This window comes from Malania oleifera, chromosome 12 (assembly GCF_029873635.1).
Source record: "Malania oleifera isolate guangnan ecotype guangnan chromosome 12, ASM2987363v1, whole genome shotgun sequence".
NCBI lineage: Eukaryota > Viridiplantae > Streptophyta > Magnoliopsida > Santalales > Ximeniaceae > Malania > Malania oleifera.
In genome coordinates, this window is record NC_080428.1 from 9,259,856 (window position 1) to 9,283,395 (window position 23,540).

At 35.8% G+C, this 23,540-nt stretch overlaps 2 protein-coding genes across 9 annotated transcripts in view; both read left to right on the forward strand.

The window, feature by feature from the left end:
• Positions 1-5,187: 5,187 nt before the first annotated feature.
• LOC131145031 (uncharacterized) overlaps positions 5,188-23,540 on the forward strand; it is a 47,603-nt gene continuing 29,250 nt past the window's right edge. For 3 of the 8 annotated variants that reach the window (XR_009133950.1, XR_009133946.1, XR_009133947.1), the window contains exons 1-3: positions 5,212-6,040; positions 15,038-15,283; positions 19,025-19,317. Coding sequence is in view for 1 of the 8 variants with exons in the window: in XM_058094060.1 (XP_057950043.1) it covers positions 5,288-6,040; positions 15,038-15,283; positions 19,025-19,156 (1,131 nt within the window). In the remaining 7 variants the exon portion in view is untranslated. Of the gene's footprint in view, positions 6,041-15,037; positions 15,284-19,024; positions 19,915-20,797; positions 21,164-23,540 lie in introns of those variants that run through there. The other 5 variants (XR_009133951.1, XR_009133949.1, XR_009133948.1 and 2 more) reach the window with 5 other exon arrangements.
• Positions 10,360-13,322, forward strand: LOC131145030 (uncharacterized). Its single transcript, XM_058094059.1, has 4 exons — positions 10,360-11,365; positions 11,455-12,264; positions 12,356-12,474; positions 12,578-13,322. The coding sequence occupies exons 1-2, from the start codon at positions 10,393-10,395 to the stop codon at positions 11,754-11,756; spliced, it is 1,275 nt and encodes a 424-aa protein (XP_057950042.1). The 5' UTR covers positions 10,360-10,392; the 3' UTR covers positions 11,757-12,264; positions 12,356-12,474; positions 12,578-13,322.

Consider the following 23,540-nt stretch of genomic DNA (forward strand, 5'->3'; position numbering starts at 1 on the left):
TTCAACTAAATAGCTAAACCCCAAAAAAAAATATTTTCATTGACTATATGAATTTATATTAATATTTTTTCTTCAAATAACTATTCATTTTCAATAAGCAAAAAAATAATTTCAAGTTAGTTTCTACCAACAATTTTAATTAAATTAATTCAATTTAGAGAATATTTTAAGCAAACTAGTTTAACAAAATCATTTTGAATATAATTTCGAAAAAGAACCCTATTTCCAAAAACTAAAAGTATCTATAAAAAAATGTAAAAACTGCATATATATAAATATTAAAGTAAATTTTTTCACACTAAATTGAAAGAATCAAAATTTAGAACATTAATAAATTATAATTTTAAATTACAATAAACTTCACTAACTCCTACTAATTTAAGCCTAATTCTAACAAAATATATGATGCCCCGATTTTCGTACCATTTTTTTTATATCAACAATAAATATTCAAATCACACATCAGCCACGTCAGAATCTCTAATACTATTTAGACATAACCCTACCCAACCCGAAGTGGGATATCGGGTAATCAGTCAAACTTGTATAATAACCCTAACAACGGAAGTCAATATTTATACAAATCATCCAAAATATAAATAACCAGAGTACTAAACATCTATAAATATACACATATCAAACACATTCCCAAAACAAACAAAATTCTAGGGGAATCTTTCATCCCTCACTCAAAACACTCACCTTGTTTAATCAGGGTGTCAGCTCCCCTCTAGCTCAGAGCTCTATCTCTAGGTTTGTCACGGTTCCCTAAAATATTTAGATATTTGGTTGATCAGACACATCTCAGTAAGACGGAATATATTATTTATAATGTGTGACAGTATGAGTTTTATTATATCATAACATACATATACATTTCAGTGATAATACAATCTGAGAAAATACACAAATATTTCTCATAATCATATAGATATAAAACACAAACTTTTATAAGCTTTATTCCCATCTTTCATCTCATTCATATGTAACCCATATTTATTAGCAAAGTTCCCTGAGGATAGGAGAGATTACACGCCCATACATGTAACTCCCCTCTGCTCTGATATCGTTTGTAATCTCGTCCAATTAACTCGGGTACGGCTACAACTGATACTTATTAGGACACTCACCTTACTCAGTAAGCACTCAGGCGAAGAGTTTTACTTTGCCTTATTAATCTATGTTATTAAACTCACGCACTTTCTTTTCACTTTCAATTTCATTTCATCATATAATTCACTACCCTAAGAATATTCTCTACGCTATGTTTCTTCCCATGGTCGAGGTTATGCTCACCTGAAAATATTCTCTACACCATGCTTCTCTCCATGGTCGAGGTTATACTGCCCTGAAAATATTTTCTCATGCCATGCTTCACCCCATGGTTGAGGTTTTACTACCCTTAATATATTCTCTATGCCATACGTCTCCCTATTGTCGAGGTTATGGTCCCTTGAAAATATTCTCTACGCCATGCTTCACCCCCATGGTCAAGGTTATTTCTCTCCACATTTCATCATTTCACATTTCTCATTCACATTCCAATATTCACAATTGCAGTATTCACATCACAATTTTCCACATCCCTATATTCACAATTTCAATATTCACATTTCACATTCATATCATAGCATTCACGTTACAATATTTACATTCTCAAATTCGCATTTCAGTATTCACATTTCAATATTTTCATTTCAATATTCACATTACAATATTTATATTTTTATACTCACATTTCAGTATTCACATTGCAGAATTCTCCTTACAATTTTCAGATTTTCAGTATTCACAAATTCAATATTCCTCATCTCAACATTCACATTTCGAGGTTTATATTGCAATATTTTTATTTTCAACATTCACAATTCATCCTATCATATTGATGATATTTTCATCATTTCAACACACATTTCATTTCATAATAACATATATATATATATATAGTAAGCATTTCCATATTTCATATTTCATCATTTCTCAGAAGATACTCCTAAGTACATATCACTTTTCAATGTTTTTCAATTAAACTATTCTCATATTATCCTAATTTAGCATATAAAACATAATTGGTTTCCTTTATTTCCATTTCTGTATAAAGCCTTTCAATACATATATATATATATATATATATATATATATATATATATCATAGGCTTATTATTCTAAGTGCAAAACACACACTCAATTTCAAGAACTTTTCCAGAACAAATCATATGCCACACAGATTTTTATCTGATATTCATAATATAATAAATCCAGTCAAAATACCATAATCACATTTTCATATATCAATTCACCAGTAATTCTCAAAATACTGCTATAATTTATTTGCCTTACCTGACTTACTGAGATCTTACTAAAATATCCAAATTCTACGCTTCTCGACGTTCACAGCTCAAAAGTGTGAAAATCACATTTTCCCAGTTCCATCAGTTCAACCCCAAAATTATAATTTCCTTAATATTCCTAGGCTCATAAAATTCTCAATAACTATTTTAACATTTTTTAAGCCTATAAATTCTAAATAAATAATTAAATTCTCAGAAACAACAAATTTGTTAAATTCTCTAAATCTTACTCTAACCTTGTAATGGTACCTGAAAAGTCTAATTTAAAAATTTACTCTGCTAGACTTGTAGAGAAACACTTTTATAACATTGTGGTGGTTTCTGATCATTAATTTGACTAAAGATTTAAGGAGAAATTGATGTGAGAGAGAGAGAGAGAGAGAGAGAGAGAGAGAGAGAGAGAGATTACCTTACCCTAGGAGTGGTGCTTACATCACTCTTATAACAAATAACAAATCCACTCCGATAAAAATGTCGGTGGCGGAAAATGAAACCTAATGGTATTTTTTGTTTTTCGATCGACACTGGTTTGATCGACGAAATCAAGGAAAGAGAGAGAGTGAGTGTTTGAGGAGAGAGAAAGAGAAAGCATGGAGAGAACTGAGGTGAGAAAGCAATTGAAATGTCAATTGATATAGGCATATAAAATAATATATATTATATCATTATTGTATTATATTGATATTATATAAATTTATATATATTAATTAATTAATTTAATTTAACAAAAATTAATTAATTAATTAGTTTTTTTTTTCTGGATTACTACAAAATATATGACAAACAACAGTTTTTTTACAATAAATAAATAACACTTAATTAGGCAACAATGGATGATAACACAATTTCAACACCACAAAATATTTAATTTCCAACTATACTATAAACAAGCAATGTAAAGGATTATAAAATAAAAAAAAATTCTTAAAAAATTTCAACATTTCCAAACACAATTTCACAACACAATAAAATATTTTTAAAATTTTTCAAAACTCCAATTTCTCCCAAAATCATCAAATAAAAATAAATTAAACATTAAAAAACCTAAATTGCAACACAATATTTTCACAATAATTCACAAACTGAAATACCTTAACAATGAATAATGAATCAAGATGATCAGTGAATCAAACTTCAATAAATGTTTGATGGATGACTTAAGCACATACTCCTGTAAATGTAGAATCAATTGTCATATGCTTCTATGAGAAAACTTTCTTTTATCTCCTATTTGGTTTGTAATTTCATACCTAAAATCAAATCGAATATCAGAAATGAAATTACATTCTTGTGCTTGATTTGCTGAACTAAGAATAAAATCATATTTCGTCTAAAATATGATTCTTGTGAATAGGGGAATCACGATTCCATCCCACAAAGGTTGGAAACGATTTTCATTCTATGGAATCAAACTTATTTTTTAATAAACAATTCTAAAATAATAGTAAATGTTAATAATACTAATTATTATTAAGTTATAATAAAAATAATAACAACTAATGATAATTGTAATAACAATAAATAATATTTATTATTATAAAAATAATAATAACAAGAACAATTTTAATACTAAAAGGCCAAAATTATAATAATTGTTAATTTAAGGATAATAATTATTATAAAAAAACAATAACTAATAAAAACTACAATAAAAATAATATTTATTATTGTAAAATAGTACTAACAACAATAGAAATATAATAAAATAATAATAATAATAAAAATTTTAAGGATAATAATTATTATAAAAGTAGTATTAACAACAAGAAAAAAATAATAATTATTATGCTAATAATAACCATTATTATGAAAATAATAAAAATAGTAATCAAACAAAAACAACAACAAAGAATAATAATATTAATTGTTATTATTATTATAAAAAAAATTTATAATAATTACAATGACAATAATAATAATAACTACTAATAATACTATTTACTACTATTAAAATAATAATGACAAAAAGAACAACAATAATTAAAATTGCTAAAAATAATAGTAATTATTACTGTTTTAAGGATAATATTTATTACCAAAATAGGAAAAAATAATAATGACTAGTAATAATTACAATCATAATAATAACTATTACCATATAATAATATAAAAAACAACAACAACAATAATAATAATTGTAATAAAAAGGAAAAAATAATAATAATAATTATTTTAAGGATAATATTTAGTATAAAAATAAAAATAATAACAGTAACAAATAATATTAAAACTAATAAAAATTACTATTATAAATAAAAATTAATAATATAAAATTAAATAATTATGTAATAGGGTTTTTTTTAATAAAAGATGACATTATTTTAATTTTATTATAGAAATCATTAAAATAATGCCAAATATTGAAAAAAAAAATAAAAAAAAATAGATTTTAAAACTAATTACATTCTAGAAGTAATTTTATTTCTATTTGTTAAATTCTTTTTTGACTTGAACTTAATTCCACGAACCAAACGAGGCTTAGCACTCCACCTGCCCACTAGAGGAGAGCCCATGCCTGAGGCTTCCCAACACTTTTCTTTTTTTTTTTGGAATACGCATTAGGTATCCACGCGTTCGTTTTACAGTCCACGTGACTAATCTTGCGTTCCTTAAAATTGACCCCACAACTTCTAAGGGAGGATAAATTCAGGAGTCCAGGGACGGAAACAAGTCCGAAAGGGTTTGAACACCTGATCTCGTAAAAAGCACTCCCGCAGCCCGCACTACCACTTGAATCACACCCTGAGGGTTTCCTAACAACTTTCTTGGCGCACGCTTGGAAATGCGAAGGCTAGATGCAAATAAATAAATAAATAAAAATTTGCAAGGGCAAAATAAGATCAAAACCAGAATACACATTGGCACGAAGGGGCTAAAACCTGGACCGAACCGGAAGCGTCTCTACCCATCTTCTCTTCTTCGTAGTGGGCAGAGGTATGAAGCCAAAGCTAACGCGTACGCCTTCTGCCTGTATATTATCGCCAATCTTCCATAATAAATCTCCCAAATCAACCCTTCTTCTCAACCTCCAACGATCTTTATCAACATCATCATCATGCTGCACTTCATCTCCTCCCTCTCCGCTGCACCCCCGAACGCCGCTCTTTCTCAGGCCATCAACGCACTCCACAACCTTCTCAGACCTCCGAAAGTGGCACCTCTGGGCCAAATGTCTGGCCGCCGCCGTGGGCTCGACCTTCGTGGCCTCCGACAATGGCCCCGACTCCGCCCAATTGCACAGAGAGCTCAAATGGCTCTTAGAGGACGCACTGGAACGCCCCTCACTGTATCCGCAACTCAGTACTGCTGGGAATGACGAGGAGAGACCAATAAGGGTGAGGGCAAGTTTGGATGAGCTCTATGTTCTGTGGAAGCAGAGGATTGAGGAGAGGAGACCGTTTCAGTATGTGGTGGGGTGTGAGCACTGGAGGGACATGGTGCTATGTGTTCAGGAGGGGGTTTTGATCCCGCGGCCTGAGACGGAACTGATTGTTGATTTGGTGGGTGATGTTTTGGGAAGAAATGAAGGATTGAGAGATGGACTGTGGGCAGATTTGGGGACTGGGAGTGGGGCAATTGCGATTGGGATTGGGAGGATTCTGGGGCCTCGCGGGAAGGTCATTGCCACGGATTTGAGCCCTGCTGCTGTTGCAGTCTCTTTTTTTAATGTGCAGAGGTATGGTTTGCAGGTTAGTGGTCTTCCCATCCCCCAACTTCTTGATTTGTTTGCTATTTTGCCCTATGTGACACACCGTTGCGAAAGGGCTGTGCGGCACTAGCTAAACCACTCTTGTTTAACTAGCCAGCCTATCGTTTTGTTTATCAATATTCATTCATGAAATACTTTCATTAGCATTCAATCAAATGACAGTGGAAATAGTAAGCATTCATGAAAGCAGTGACAAGCAAGTAGTAAACATTGAATCTACGCAATTCATTAACAACACCTCCGTTGATAATTTGTGTTCAGCGAGAGAGGCAAATAGGCTAAACACGTTGACAATAGTTAGTGAGTTTTGCAATGACTGATAAACACTCACCCTCTCCTAAAGAAGTTTTTATGTAAATATCATCCTGACACTAGGAAACATCAAAGTGACCGAGGAGTCATACTGCCATATTTGGCATACAAAGACATTACTAGTAAAAAATAACCTTACACTAGTATTTATATGATGGAAACCCATCCCAAGCACACGAGATAAGCGGTCACAGGCAAGCATAATGCCTTGAACAAGCTTAGCTCGTGACATTCTCCCCCACTTATGTGGTCGACGTCCTCGTAAACTTTGGCGGTAGGTACACTTTAACTTTGTCCACGAATGGTTGCATATCTTCTGCCGAAATCTAGCTAATTTCTTTATCATCAAGGCATTTCCATTTCAGTAGGAACTTTTGCCGCTTCTTCCTTGGGGATATGAACTTTTTGGCTACAAGGATCTCTTCAACTTCATGTTTATCAGGTGGCACTGTCTTCAACTCTGCTCTGTTTGACTGACTTATGCTCAGATCGTCGGTGTCGGCGTTGAACGGCTTGAGGCAACAGACATGAAACACATAATGCACTTTCATTCGGTTGAAGTGCCCCGGTCTTCTTCTCTCCTGATCTACCCACTTCTTCATCTGTTTAGAAGCTTTCTCCAAATAGATTCGGGTAAATTCTGCATTTTGTCTCCATTCTCTGGTGAAGATGTACGCCCTAGGATTCTTTTGTCTGTATGGCTTGCCCACGGTGAGAGGTAACAACGGTTGTTGGCCTGTAACAAGTTCAAAAGGGCTCTTGTTGGTTGTTGAGCTCATTTGGGCATTGTCACAGAACGGAGCCACATCAATTAGTTGCATGCCATTCTCCTGGTTCTCGTTGACAAAATGGCGCAAGTACTCTTCTAGTAGCTCTCTGAATCTCTTCATCTGTCCGTCTATCTGTTGGTGATAACTCGAAAAGATGTCAAGATGTGACCTGAATATCTTGAAAAATTCTGTCAAGAAGTTGTCAGTGAACATTAAATCCCGGTCACAAATAATAACTTGGGGAACACCCCAATGTTTCACAACAGTCACAAGGAACAATTGTGTCGTCTCCCTTGCTGAACAATACTTTGGTGGGGTCATGAAAGCACCATACTTCTTCCGCTCTCCCTTGTCTTGTTGGCAAGTGAGACAAGTTTTGGTATAATCAACCACATCATCTCGCGTGTGCAGCCAACAATACCTCCCCAGTAGCCCTGTCATTGGAGTTATTCTCCGCGAATATCTCTCAACGAACTTCCTGCAATATCTAGTAAGGCCAAGACGGGAACGTAACTTCTTCACTGTCGTGGGTATCTTCCGTTCTTGAATCATCCTTACCTTCTCCATACCTTTCCGGATACAACCTTGTTCAACCACATGACCAAAGAATTTGTTGCTCCACTGAGCGAAAGAGAACTTCCCTTTCTTCACATATAGACTGTTTCCCTTCAACCTGTTGAACACCTTCCGTAGATGCTCTTCATGTTTTCTCTGAAACAACACCGATGCTCCCAACGGTGCTTTGGAAGGGTGAACACATCCCACATCCAATTCATTAAGTTGTTTCCCCAACTCTACTATCTCTGGAGGCGCCATCCGACATAGCCCTTTTGCAAGTGGTTTCAGTCCTGATAACAACTCGATCTCATGCTCCACAAGTCCGTCGTGAAAGCAAATTGTGAGGCAGCTTATCCGACAACACCTCGTTGTACTCATCCAATACCGCTTGGATGGTCGTAGGCTATACCTCTTGGCCTACTTCTTTATCTACCAACACCGTGGCTAGACGTGTCTGCTCACTCTGACCCAATCTTTCATTGAGTTGTATGGCTGAACGGGACTTCCCGGTGTCTCCTTTCATTGCAACGACTTGCACCATGCACGAGTGATCTTCCATTAGACATAGGGAACCAGCCGAAGGCATCAGCATTGCCCTCGTCTCCCTTAGGAACTCCATTCCTAAAATGACTGGAAAGTCATCCAATGGGACCGTTGTGAAATTCGCATGACCTTCCCACTGTGCAAGCTTCAGTCACTTGCTTGGCTACTCCCAGAGTAGGCTGGACTACAAAATTAATTACTTTCATGCATCCTGTATCCTTCTTTAAGGATAAGTCGAGTCTCTATGCTTCTAGCTGCGAAACAAAATTATGAGTAACCCCCGTATCCACCATAGCGCGGGTACTCTTCCCATTTATCCTCAAGTCCACAAACATTAACCCTCTTGCTCGTGTAACTTTTGGTGTTTTCGCCTGCTTTTCTAATGCGCTCACCAGCCGCACTGAACCTACCCTCGGGGCATCATCCTCTTCCTCCTCGCTTTCCACCATTTTTCCCGAAGTGGAAGCTTGTAAGACATTGAGTAATCCCTTGTGTTGACATTCACTCACTCTGTGAGGTCCTCTACACAAGTAGCACGAAATTTTCCTCTCCCCCTTTCCATTGGGTGTGTTGAAACTTGAAGACAACGAAACTTCCTTTGAGGTTGATGATTTAGAGTCGGCTTCCCCACTCTTTGCGTTTCTTGAATGACTTTCCACTGTTTCCCTCTCTGCTAAACCGTTTGGACGAAGCGGTATCATCACTAGCGTAGTTAGTCAAGCATTCCGCAACAGCTTGTGCAGTAGACAAGTCTTGAACTCTTTGCCTATGAAGTTCAGTTCTTGCCCATGGTTTCATCCCTTCTAGAAAATAGAACAATTTGTCATTCTCCGATATATCCCGAATATCCAACATCAAAGCAGAAAATTGTTTCACATATTCCTTGATTAACCCTATATGCTTGAGATCTCTTAGCTTTCTTCTTGTATTATACTCAACATTCTCAAGAAAGAATTGGGCCTTGAGCTCTCTCTTCAAGTCTGCCCAACTATCAATCATAGTAGTTAAAAGCGCGCCTAGGCGCAAGGCGCAGTGAGGCGATGAGTCCGCCGCCTCATACCAGGTGGGGCGAGGCGACCTGCAAGAGGCGACCCCAGGCGAGACGAGGCGCAGTGAAGCGCGAGGCGCAGTGAGGCGCGCCTTGTGTATTTTTAAGCCATTTAAAGGAGACAAATAGCCCAAGCCAACTCGTATCCCTTATTCGACTCAAACGAACAGAGCCCTAGCCCCTTTCGACCCTTCGAAGCCCTTCGTGAGTTCGTTTGCGAGCCTTTGAACCAGCCGGAAGCCTTCGCGACTTCGTCTTCGAGCTTCGACCAGGATCGTGAGTTCATCTTCGACATTTTGAAGAAGCACGACCTGCGCAACTTCGTTTCGAACCAGCTGGAGCCCTTGCGAGTTCGTCTGCCTGCCTTCGAAGCAGTCGTGAGTTCGTCTGACTGCCTTCGAGCACGACGTGAGTTCGTCACGTCGCCTTCAACACTTCGAACCTTTGTAAGTCTTCTTCTTCTTCTGCTGCTGCTGCTGCTTGCGTCCCGCTGCCTGCTGCTTCTCTTCTCTTCTTCTTCTTCTTCTTCTTCCTACTGCATGCTTGCTGCGTGCTGCTGACTGCTGACTGCTGCCTGCTTTTTTTTTTCTTCTTCTTCTTCTTTATATGTAAGCTTATTGTTTTTTAATTTATAATATTTAGTTTAATTAATGTAAGCTTATAAATTATAACTAATAACATAATATTTATTTTTTTCACAGAAATTTAGCTACTGTTTTTTAATTTATAATATTAAGTTCAATTAATGTAAGCTTACAATTTATAACTAATACATAATATGTATATTTTTTTACAGAAATTTAGCTGCTGTTTTTTAATTTATAATATTAAGTTTAATTAATGTAAGCTTACAAATTATAACTAATACATAATATTTATTTTTTTTACAGAAATTTAGCTACTGTTTTTTAATTTATAATATTTAGTTTAATTAATGTAAGTTTATAAATTATAACTAATACATAATATTTATTCTTTTTATTGAAATTTAGGTGCTGTTTTTTAATTTGTTTGGAAATGCATTATGTAAGTCTTAAATTATAAATATATGATGCATTGTTTTTTCAGTTAGGATACGGGATACCAAGTCTAAAATCTTAAATGGATTCTAGTTCTGGATGTGAGGCCTCGTCAAAGAAAGATCCTGCATGGAAGTATGCACATTTGGAGGATCAAAAAAATAGAAATAATTTGACTTGCAATTTTTGTGCTAAAGTCACAAGGGGAGGAATATTTCGAGCAAAACAACACATTGTCGGAGGATTTCGAAATGTGAAAGAATGCTCTAAGTGCCCTACTTATGTACGTGAGGAGATTAAAGAGTATATGTTGAAGAAAGATATGGAAAAGGAGGAAAATGAGTTATTGCCCGACTTTGATGATATAGATCATTACGGTGAAGATGAAGAAGATGAAGTTCAAGAAATTGACATTCGTGGCAAGAGAGTGTTTACTAGTGATGGAAGTAAAAGATCATACCAATCCAACTTGAAGAAACCAAAACAGAAGGGGCCTATAGACTTGTTTTTTACTCCCGATCCAAAGAAAGCGATTCAAGCTAGGAAAGAAGGGAAGATGAAGCAAACATCAATAAATGAAGCGTGCAAAAAAGATCTTAGAAAAAAGGCAATTGGAGATTTTGCTAGGTGGATGTATGATGCTGGGATACCATTTAATGCTGTACGTTTGAGCAGCTTTGCAGTGGCACTTGAATCGATTGGACAATATGGTCCTGGAATAAAGCCACTTAGCTATCATGAAGTGAGAGTTCCTTATCTAAAGGAGGAAGTCAGTCGAATGAAAGAGTTGTTGAAGGTCCATAAGGAGGAATTGACAAAATATGGCTGCTCAATTATGTCTGATGGTTGGAGAGATTCAGTTGCTAATAAGGACATAATCAACTTTTTAGTAAACTCTCCAAGGGGATCAGTATTCATCAAGTCTATTGATGCTTCTAATATTGTCAAGAATGCAGATAGAATGTATAGATTACTTGATGAGATGGTCGAAGAAATTGGAGAATCAAATGTGATTCAAGTGGTAACTGACAATGCGTCAAACTATGTTGCAGCAGGTAAGAACTTATTTTTAGAACTACTTTCTATAGTGTATATATTGTTTATTTTAATATTTTAATGGCTTCATTCCTTGATTTTTCAACAGGGAGATTGTTGGAAGCAAAGAGGCCACATTTATATTGGACACCGTGTGCTGCTCATTGCATTGATTTAATTTTGGAGGATATTGGGAAGATGCCTTCAATTCATGCAACTTTGAAAAGGGCAATTTTTTTGAATGGCTATATCTATAATCGTGTTGGCGTTGTCAACTTGATGAGACAATTCACTGGAGGAAAGGAGTTGCTAAGACCTGCAGTTACAAGATTTGCAACTGCCTTCATCACTCTTCGTTCAATCCATCTTCAAAAGAATAACTTGAGGAAGATGTTTACTTCTGAAGATTGAAATACTACTAAATGGGCAAAGGAGGCGGCTGGCAAAAGAGCAGCTACTATTGTTTTGATGCCTACTTTTTGGAGTACCATCGTCTATGCTCTTAAGTTAACATGTCCACTTGTTCGTGTACTCCGTTTGGTTGATGGGGAAAAGAAGCCTGCAATGGGATATATTTATGAAGCAATGGATAGGGCTAAGGAAGCCATAGCTAAGGCTTTTGGTGAGAGAGAGGATAAATTCAAGGAGGCATTTGAAATTATTGATACGAGGTGGGGATGCCAACTCCATCAACCGTTGCATGCAGCTGCACACTACTTGAATCCAGAATTTTTCTATTCAAACCCCAACATTTTGCAAGATGAAGAAATTATGACGGGTTTGTACAAATGTGTTGGAAGGTTAGTGCCAACTATTGAAATGCAAGATAAAGTTTCAAATGAGTTGGAAAAATACAATGCTGCTAGTGGCGTCTTTGGAATTAGTTTGGCAGTGAGACAAAGGAAGACAAAAGCACCAGGTAAAGTGGCATTTGTACTACCTCTTCATTTTTGAAAATTATTTTTGCTATTTACCTAGTAGTTATTCATTTAAAATTTATTTTATAACAGCGCAATGGTGGATGGCATATGGATCAACAACTCCAAACTTGCAAAAGTTTGCTGTGAAAATTCTTAGCCTCACGTGTAGTGCTACTGGCTGCGAAAGAAATTGGAGCATATTCCAACATGTAAGTCATTAGTATATCATGGATTAATTATTAAAGAACAAGAACTACCAATCTACTACTTTTTAGAATCATTATTAACCATATTACTTTAAACTTTTTGCAGCTTCTAGCAAAAGGAGAAATAGGCTATCCCAGCAACGCTTGAATGATTTGGTATTTGTGAAATATAATCGAACTTTGAGGCGTCGATACGACAAACGTGACACCATTGATCCCATCCTCCTGAAGGACATTGATGATAGTAATGAGTGGTTGATTGGTAGGATGGATGGTGATTCTGATGAGGATGATGAACTTGTGTTTGAAGATGATAATTTGACTTGGGATTCTGTTGCTAGAGCCGCTGGACTAAATAACCCCCCGCATCACACTAGATCAAGAATAAGTACAAATATGCCATCATCGTCTAAAGGAAGAGAAAGGGCTTCATCTAGTAGTGCAACCACTGCTAGGGGTTGGACCACAATGTTGGAACTTGTAGATGAGGATGAAATCCAAGTGGATAGTGTAGAGGAGACGGAAGAGGAAAAAGATGTTGGAGAAAACAGTTCTAATGATGAAGAGGAAGATGATGATATCTTCACTGACCTAGTTGATGATGAGTGATGAGTGATGATTGAGGAGGATTTTTAGATTTTATATTTTGAAATCTTTTATTGTACTCTTTTCTTTTGATGTTGAACTATGTTGAATTGTTGAGGCTTTTGGGCTTTGTCTTGGCAATTTTATTAAATTTCCAATTTTTTTATTGAATGTTTTGACATTTTAAATTCTAATATGACTAGATATTCATATGTTCATATATAAATTACCCCAAATAGATATTTTACACCATTTTAATAATTGTGCGCCTCACCTTCGTGAGGCGCGCGCCTTCGCCTCGCGCCTCGGCTTCAAAGACCCTTTGCGCCTCGGCTCGCCTCGCGCCTCTGACTACTATGCTATCAATTACACAGTGTCCAGTTTCAATCTCTTGGTACTTGGTATGCCACCATAGTTTTGCATCACCAACCAAGTACATGGTCGTAGTATTCACCTTTGCCTCTTTTGAGGCCATCCTCACAGCGTGAAAGTATTGTTTCACATCAAACAAGATGTTCTCTAACTCCTTGGCATCACGGGCACCCCTATACGTCCTAGGTTCTGGTACCTTGGTTTTGCTAACTCCTGAAGTGTTGGAATTCCCCATAGCTAGAACCATCAAATTCAGCTTTGCATCTAGATCCACCATCCGAGATTGCAAAGTTTCCACTGTATGGCGAAAGTCCTCTGACATCTCACCTAGAAAATTTGCTTGATGCTTTTGTGATCCCATCACTTCATCAACAAGTTTTCTCATCTGGACCACCTTTGTGGCCACAGTTTTGGTTGTTGCTTCAACCTGTGCTTCCAGCACGTTGATACTCTCAGCATTGTTTGGTGCCATGGTCACTTACCAATGCTATCCAAATCCGACAACGAAGGCAATCGAATTCACGTAACAACTCAACCTTGGGCTCTGATACCAAGTGTCACGGTCCGACTATTTTCACATCGTTGTGAAAGGGCTGTGTGGCGCTAGCTAAAACACTCTTGTTTAACTAGTCAGTCTATCGTTTACCAATATTCATCCACGAAATACTTTCATTAACATTCAATCAAATGACAGCGGAAACAGTAAGCATTCATGAAAGTAGTGGCAAACAAGCAGTAAACATTGAATCTATGCAATTCAATAACAATACCTCCATTGACAATGTGTGTTTAGCAAGAGAGGCAAGTAGGCTAAATACGTTGACAATAGCTAGTGAGTTTTACAATGACTGATGAACACTTACCCTCACCTAAAGAGGTTTTTATGTAATTATCATCCTGGCACTAGGAAACGTCAAAGTGACCGAGGAGTCATACTGCCATATTTGGCATACAAAGATACTACTAGTAGAAAATAACCCTACATTTGTATTTACATGATGGAAACTCATCTTAAGCACACGAGACAAGCGGTCACAGGCAAGCATAATGCCCTGAACAAGCTTAGCTCGTGACATGCATTACCCTTTTTGTTTTGTTTTAGTTTTTTTCTTTGTTTTTTTTTTCTTTTTTTTTTTTAATAAAAAAACTTTATATAAAATTAAATTGAAAGGAAAAAGAAAAAATGTATTAAAAAAAATAATATATAATTAAGTTATGGTAAAACAGAAATAAATGTCAGAGCCCTGCAGTAAACTAATTAGTCAAAAATCTTAGAGATAATCATTGATGATGCGTGTTCTTAAAAAAACTGTATGAATATTCTCTCTTAGTAGAAATCATATTCCTGTAGTGATCATTAGTACTCTTTTTTTTTTTTTTCACAGCAATCCAATGAAGCAAGTTTTGGCCATGTTCATGCCTTTACATGAGTACCTGCTAGGCAGCCATTCACAACACACACACACACACACACAATGAGAGTTCGAACAAGAAAAACATATTTATAATGGAAAGGAGAAGATATTTTCACTTTAATCACTGTCACCCTATTCTTTTCACCAATGTTAGTGTTCATCAAAATGTATTTCCATGATGTGGTTATCATCAGGACATCATTGATATTAGGCAAGGATCCTGGTTTGAACCTTTGAAGGATGTTGAAGGGAAACTCGCTGGTCTTGTGAGTAATCCACCGTATATACCAAGTGATCATATCTATGGGCTACAAGCTGAAGTTGGCAAGCATGAACCGAGGCTCGCACTAGATGGTGGTGTGAATGGCATGGATGATCTTCTACATCTCTGCCGTCAGGCTGCTTCAATGTTGAAACCTGGTGGATTTTTCGCTTTTGAGGTACATTCCATGAAGTTAGAATATGCTACGCTTCTGCTTACTCTATTTGTTGAACCACTTAATATTGCCTTAAAAGAATAATAATAATAATCCTTTTCCTTGACAAAACGCCATCGAGAACTTAGACATTGATGTTAGATATTTATGTTTACATCTCAAAATATAGATGATTGCATTGGATTTATTGATGTCACACACACACTTACACAGCTTAAGAAGTTATAGTATTACTTTGAGAAATTCTAAAATGGGACAATAATATACAGATGATGTCAGATATTTATTGTTCCTGTTGCTTACATGAAATGTAACTCAACATTCTTTTGTCCTACTTTTATCTCACTATATAATGAGTAATGTAACAATCTTAGTGATCTTGTCATATGCCATATGCAGTAAATTTTTTTAAGATTCATATTTGTAATTAAAGTCATAGTTACCAAGGAATTAAAAAAGTCCTAGTGTGCACCCATGGCTAGTGTGTGTGTGTATTTATTGATAAGAAAAAAATATATTAAGAGAGAAAGAAAAAGAGTTACAAGCTAAAAATAAGGACCAGAAGGCTTCAAGAAAAAAAGAAAGTAAATTAATAAATACATAAAAGAAAAATAAGAAAACCTAATGGAAGCTAACTAAGAAAGCCCCTTACCATCATAAATCGTATAATAGAGGACTTCAAATTAGCTAACTCAAGCTGTCCTTTTTACTCCCCTTGCTTTTACCACAAGCTGAGCAAACTTCTTCTCCTCGAGGATCAGTCAACCATAACCCATCTTTTCCAGCAATTGTGCAGCTTCAATATCCTTTCCATCGATCTCCCTTCAGGAGAAATAGTGATAAACGAAATTCCGTCCCCAGCCTGTTCATTTGTGTGCTGCCTTAAATCCTTACTGTCATCTTCAAAGAGATAACACCTTCAAGGCCTTCAAGCAGATTTGCCTGCACATGCGAAATATCTGTAACCAAATCTGAAGAGTCTTAAACATACCTTCAATGTTCACCAAATTTCTCTAATAGTAAGCCACCATCACATGCAAAATATCTATCAAGACACTCTCATTATTGGACCCGTCACCCCATTTTCTTTTTATCCTTGGTTTGATCACTATCGCGATCCTTCTCACCTGGTTTTATCGTGAACACCGTTGGAGTTTCACCATATAAAAATGACCATCCATGTTCTTCTTTAAGGATTTAACTACCTGCACCTTAGAATTACTTCAATTACCACAGAGTTCTCAATAATTCTCTTTTTTTTTTTGGCTGCCCAGCGAGTGTAGTACATTTTAACAGACCATCCATATCAAGCTTTTCCCAACAACTAACAAGCTTATTCCCACCATCTTGAGTATCCATCTTTTCAGAACAAATCTGATAATCATGACTGTAACCCAATTCCTGCAACTGCTAACTCCCAAATCATTATCCACTTTATTCAATGTAGGAAAATTCTTAGACAGCTCCATAACATGAGCACTATGATCTTCCAATCTTCAGATCATTATTTATTCATGATCTATTGGCCTCTACCCACTCCAAATGTTCCATCCATCTGATTTTGGGAAGGAACTTCTGGAAAATGACCTGCGTTGTTTGGAAAAAAAGAAAGAGCCCCCTTCTCCATTTGTGCAGCATCCATATTGTCAAAGCAAGCCCCCTTCATCCTAGAAACCCTATTTTTGACCCTGCGCTTCAAGAGAACCTCCCAGTGTTGTGCTCAGGACTTTCCAACTCTTGCTGCTTCCTTTTCAAAATTGAGCTCCAAACTGATAGACTCCTCCGCCTACTTTACCTATAAGCCCTCATAACAAATGAGCGACAACAATTCATTGACAGGGCCAAGTAAGTATATGATAACTTCTAAAACAATTCCCTTCCTCTTCCAGCAGCATTTTCATAACTCACAGGCCCACTTATCTGCAATCTTCTGTTCATAGGCCCAATAACCAGATTAGATCCATTACCCATTAACTATGGTGTTAGTGGACCAGAAGGCTGACTAATCTTTGGCTCAACCATATCATCTTGTTCTTTGATGGCTTGCTTGCAGGAAAGATTGGATCTACATCTTGCTGAACTGCCACTGCTGCCACCTTTTCTCTTTGATTACACTGAGCCACTGCTGCCGAACTGCCTCCCTGAGGGAAACCTTCATTTTTCCCACATCTTGCACACCTCCAGCCATGAACAAACAACTCGCAAGCAAAACCTCCCTTTACAACCTTACTTCACTGACTCTTAGTCCTTTTCAGCTTTTGCCTCTTTGATACTAACCCTACAAAGATCAGAGCCATTTGAATCCTTTCCCCTGACTAAGTCCTGAAAACCTTTCATGGAACTTCTCCAATTACCTCTTTTAATGCTTCAGGAACAAAAATTGAAAGCTCCTCATAATATTGGATTCCCAACTCAACAAATCTACTCATCTTAGTTAGCATAATCACCGTAACACAATCAAATCAACTATAATTCTTTCTCTGAACAAACTTGCTCAAACAATATCGCACTGACATCAAACTCTGCGAGATCCATTGTACCACCAACACAAATGTCCTTACTCATTGATTTCTTGTCATGTTCTTCCAAGTCAAAACCACTAAACCTCCTAACCTCGCCCTTTCTAGTCCTAGGTTGAAGGATTTCCGCTTGATATGTACAAATTGCTGAAGATTCTTCTCCATTGTGGCCGTCATTTATTATCATGGTACATGAAGAAAGAAGATAGCACCAGATCTACCCTTCTCAAGCTGCACTAGAATGGTTTTCTGAGCATATCCAATGTGTGTGTAATATAGCTGTAAAACAACTAGGAATATAGAAAAAGGAAATTTGCTTTTGGGAATGGCACAGTATTGAATTATAGATGGACTCCACTTTCTGTAATATTGATTTACTGCTGACTTAAAAAGTTCAGCAGCTGCTCATTTTTTTTTATATTCATTGTAATCATTAAAAAGTTGTACATTAATTCATATCGAAAGGAAAAAAAATTAGTTCAGAAATTGATTGTTCGTATCGAAAGAAAAAAAAAATTAGTTTAGAAATTGATTGTTGTCTACTCTTTGTACAATGTAATTGAATAATGATAATCGTGATGTAGCTATGCTGTTGTATTTTTTCTTTGAAAAAAATAACATACAATTTTGTTATCATTAGTTTAGTATATTTTCCCATAATTGTGTACCAGTGAAGTATCTTATCTCCTTTCTGTGCTCGTACCACAACCCAAAACACACCATGATCTGGGTAACTATGGTCTAGCTAGGGTCTTATGTTGAGTGGTTCTTACCATCCATTTGTCCAATGAAATCCCTAGAGAAGAAGGATCATAGACCAGCCATAGAAAAGAAAGATTTTTTATGGAGGTTTTAAACCCAATTTGGCTGGATCTCTGGACTTGCAATAAAGTCAACTGGATTAGTATATTAAAAATGTTTTTCTGTCATCTGAACTAGTTAAATCTATTTTAAATTTTCTAATTAGAAATTTTACTTGATAATGAATGGGTTGGAATTTTGTTTCCACTTAAAAATCATCTTGTCTTTAATTTATTCCAACCCAGCGGATCTATGCTAAATATTAAGTAGCAGATTTGAAAACTATACAGATTTACTGAGGAAAAATATTTAGAGGATTAAAAGAACTAATTTTTCTAGTGTTTCATACCTTTAAGTTATTGTTTTGAGTTGTTAGTATGAATTGAATTGCTACCTTTCATTTCTTCTTGCATTCTTTCTGCAGACGAATGGTGAGAAGCAGTGCATGTTTCTTGTAGATTACATGACAAAAGAATCTGTAGGTAGCTTCTGCAACATCAACATGGTACCAGATTTTGCTGGTATCAAGCGATTTGTGACTGGATTCCGTATTTGACCCAGAGAAACTAGGAATATCCTCAAATATTAATCTGAAGGCAGCTTCTGGGACATAACCTAGCATATGATTATGCTGGGTTCCAATGATCTGTGATTTGATTCCATCATTAGCAATAATTGTGAAAATCTACGCACACTTGCAAGCACTGGTCATCAAAGGTAAGTGTTGACATTTTCATTGAGTATTACATTTGCAAATTTTTATATGTGCTGAAAATATGTATTTTTGGACCTTACAAAATGCATTTTTGGAGAAAGTTTTGTGCTTCCTGTTTGATAGTGCATGAGGTTGCCTTTTGATAATAATCCTTGTTAAAATTTTAAATCATGTTGTGTGGGGTAATTTATGCATTAAGTTCACATGCCTTGATACCGCATTAATGTGGACAGGCATGCTTATTTACACATCTTCCCCAAAAGGAAATTTGAGCTACGCCAGGGGTAATCAGCATCTGGCCACCAGCCCATCCTCCAGCTTATGAAGATTTTCTATTTTTGGAATTCTATAACCACCAAAGAGAAAGCAATTAGAAATGAAGTTGCTTTATTTGTGTATTCATATGATTGAATTAAGCATCCTCTTCCTGCTGAACCTTTAAGTTGGTTAAAATGAGAGCCTATCTATACTATATATAAATCATAAATGATGGTTTGTATGCAAATTTTAATGTTATCCTAACTTGGAAAGAACAAACAGTGAGATGAGATTGGCAAGGCAAAATGAGCAAGAATGATAGTAGGAATTTAATCTCAAAATGAAATGTTGAATGTTATGATATTGCTATGAGACACCTTTAAAACTTGTCTTCATTTGCTCTTTTGAGCCCAAAAAGTTTTGCATGTATTAGTCTAGTTTAAAGTATGTGAATGACTTTCTAGGTTTGGTAATATAAAATTCTTTGAAGTTAAGAATATAAAGTTCATAACTTTTCTTATCCCATGGAATAAGCATTGCTATTTTACTCTATGTTTCTTGCAAGGCATTTCTCAATTACACTAAGAAATGTTTTTCCCCCATTGTTTTAGCCAATCGGTTGGGCTCCAACTAGTTCTATCAAGTGTTGTCATGAGCGTTAATTTGTTTATTTCTACAAGATAGCTGTAATGTCTATCAACCATATACTTCTTAATTGTTACACAAACAACATTGGGCATCAATTACCTAACAGAAAATTCTTACTTCACATGAACTCGACATTGGTTGTGCCTAGAAAGACTTTGTCATTAAACAACGTAAAAATCACCTTAAAAAATAAAGATAGCTCCAAGTTGTTCAAAATATCCAAATAATGGCCAATTTGAAGCATTGATTGACTTACCTAGAGTATATTTCAAATAATTATGATGCATTGCAGTCATGATAATAATTTTCGTTTGGTTTGCAGTGAAATCATTTGATATATTCCCCTAGTGCAAGTGTATGTTTATTTTTTTGTTGAGACCTAATATATATTGTTAGCCCACAACCTTTTTTAAATAAAGTGATAATCTTACATGATATTAGAGTTATGGTTGTTAGGGATCTAGTCTTATTGTTTGCATTTAATGTAAGTTTGTTAAAAAAATTATTGTGCCCCCAATATGGGTGTTTTTCATTGTTTGTTTTATCTCTTCACAAACTGTTGGGCTACATGTGCAGGGGAGTGTTAAAACCCAATATCCATTGCTGGCCCACAAACTAACTTCAGATTTTGGATAAAGTGGTAGTCTAACATTTTTATTTTTTATTTTTTATGTTGCTATGTTATGTGTCTCTTGTTGATCCCATCTAATAAGTGTCTCTTGTTGATCCCATCTAATAAGACTTAAGGTTTGGTTTGTTGTTATATGTATTGTGTCAGTTTTAGTTACAGGGAAATTTCTTGTGTGTATACACTCTTTAATTTCTAATATGCTTTCAATATGTATTTGTTATTAGACATAAATTTTTTCACTTTGAATTAAGGTGAATATATTACATAGCATTTATCTAAAAATTTAAATCATATTTGGGAGTTTGGATTTCTGTTGCATAGCAACTTTATTTCTTTCCTAATTGCTTGTGTACTTCCATATAAACTAATATCTTTTTCCCAAGTAATTTTTACTTCAAAAAGTTGAAAAAGGCCTATGTTGTTTTTGATTAATTGGGGCAGCTAAAAGTTAGAATTATTTGGGAATTTAATTTAACACGCGGTTGCATCGCAAGCTCCTTCCCTATTTTGGATTTTCATTTTTTCTTCAATGTTGTGCATAATTAGGATTTTAATTTTCCTAATCTTTTGAATCATTTTTTGAGCAGTTGACTCATGATAACATAACCTTTTCACTTATGTAACATTTGAAAGCCTTAAGTGGCCTATACAATTAAGTCTTTTATTTGGTTAGTTACTTTTAATAGAGTTAACACTAACAATTTGTTGCAAAGTAGGAGGTCTTCCAAGGTATGCTTTACAATTCATATTTTGTATGTCTTCTTTTCCTATGTTGTTCTTTTCTTTGAGAGCTTGCAAGAAGTTGTATGGGTTTTCTAAGGAGACTTGGATTTGTTTGGAATTAGTGGAGTTGTTGGCAATTTCCTATATAGCATTTGGTTGGAATTGAGATGGTTTGATGTTGTTAATGTGTGGTTTTTTCTTTGTTTTCGTGGGATATTTGGTTGGAAAGGAATGCCCAAAAATTTACTGGGAAATGAATGCCTTGGTCTATGCTTTGGGATAGGATTTTCAATTTGATTTTGTAGTCGGCTCTTCGCTTACCACTCTTCAAGCTGGTAGCGTTTGTCTCACATTTTCCTCCAATTTTATAGCCCTCTAAGAGACAAGAATTTGAGGAATTGTATAAAGGTTTAGCTTCAGATTACCGGTGCTCCGCAGGTTTCTTCAGCCTACATGGCAACTCTTCATCATCAACTGATCTATAGACTTCAAGATCATGCAGTTGATCTTCTCCTCCCATGACAATCTAAAGACACAATTTTGATTACTGTTGAAAGAGAAGATGATGTTCCCACCATCCTTCAGAGTCCATGACAGATTCTTAGAGAAGAATTAAAACAACTTATTCCTCTGGAATGGATTACCAATTATGAGTAACTTCACCAGCAATCAACACCCATCCACCTTATAGATCCAAAATTTCAAAGACTTCCAGATGGAACGGTGAAAACCGTGTTTAATCCAAAAGATATGGTTTTATCCAGCACACCTCTAGTTTTCCAATCTTTGATGATAAAACCAGTTACTTTTGAGGAAGATATTTCTTTAAGTAGTGTTGAAGCAGATGGATCTCCCATCTACACTGACAAAATGGAAGGACATTTTATTTGGGATGTTGATCCTTCCATGTGTGATCCTGATTGTGATTGCCATTCTTCACATAAAAATGATACTAGGGCAACATGCAGACCTCTCGTAAAGGACTCCCTGTTACAGTTAGGATTACCCTTCTTAATACTACCTATACCTAGTATAAGCATGCGGCCATTGGAACCCACTGTTCACAAAAGACCTGATGATCCAACAGTCCATGGATAGGAATTCGAAAATCATCTACTAAACCTAAGCCTTTCTAGATATATGATAGAGCTATTGAAATCCTCAAACAAGAAGACTTAATTCCTTCAGATCTTCTAGAAAATTCAATTCTAAACCCTAGTTTTAATCAGACCCATTCACAACCAATTCCCTGTTTCATGGCTTCCCCATATGACAAATATTTTCCTCCCTTGGAACCAAGTTCATACACAGAATCCAACCTTCATTCTAGACCTTTCGTTCAACCTTCTGAAGTTCAACCAGATGGATCCAGAAAACTTCCCTTACAGGCTGAACAAGTCTTGAACTGGTAAACTCAAAATGCCAGGTCCTAGAATACAACTTTATCTGCAATTGATCACAAGGTTGATAAGCTTATACATCATGTGTAATGACCCGAAGAATAATGATATTTAAATAATAAAGAGAAAGGGAAATGGGAAACAGAAACAAAAGGAGGTAACAGGCTTCGTCGACGAACTGAATATACTGAGAGATGTTTTAGGTGATTCTAAATTTCGTCGACAAATGTGATAGTTCGTTGACGAATTGCCTCTTGATCTCGTTGACAAGATGACGTGACTCGTCGACAAAGGCCATATTATAAATAGTCCAAACCTCGGATTTTACACAGAAAATTGGCAAAAAATCTCTCCCTCTCTCCTCCTTACGATTTCTCTCTCCTCTCTCTTTGATTTCGGCTCCGTCATTCGTTGGATCGATGATTTGAGGCCACCACGACGCTATTGGGAAAGTTTTCTCCAAATCTACCGGAGCGGATCGTTGGTGGGGCAGAATTGAAATTCGTCCATGGTTTCAGGTAAGACTTTTTAAGCAAAATTTGGTCTTACCGTAGTTATAGGAAAT

Bases quoted from the DNA above. Each gene is read 5' to 3' on its own strand.
- LOC131145030 (XM_058094059.1), top strand. From the start codon at position 10,393: ATGGATTCTAGTTCTGGATGTGAGGCCTCGTCAAAGAAAGATCCTGCA. The intron at 11,366-11,454 runs GTAAGAACTTAT...ATTTTTCAACAG, and splicing joins GTCAAACTATGTTGCAGCAG to GGAGATTGTTGGAAGCAAAG.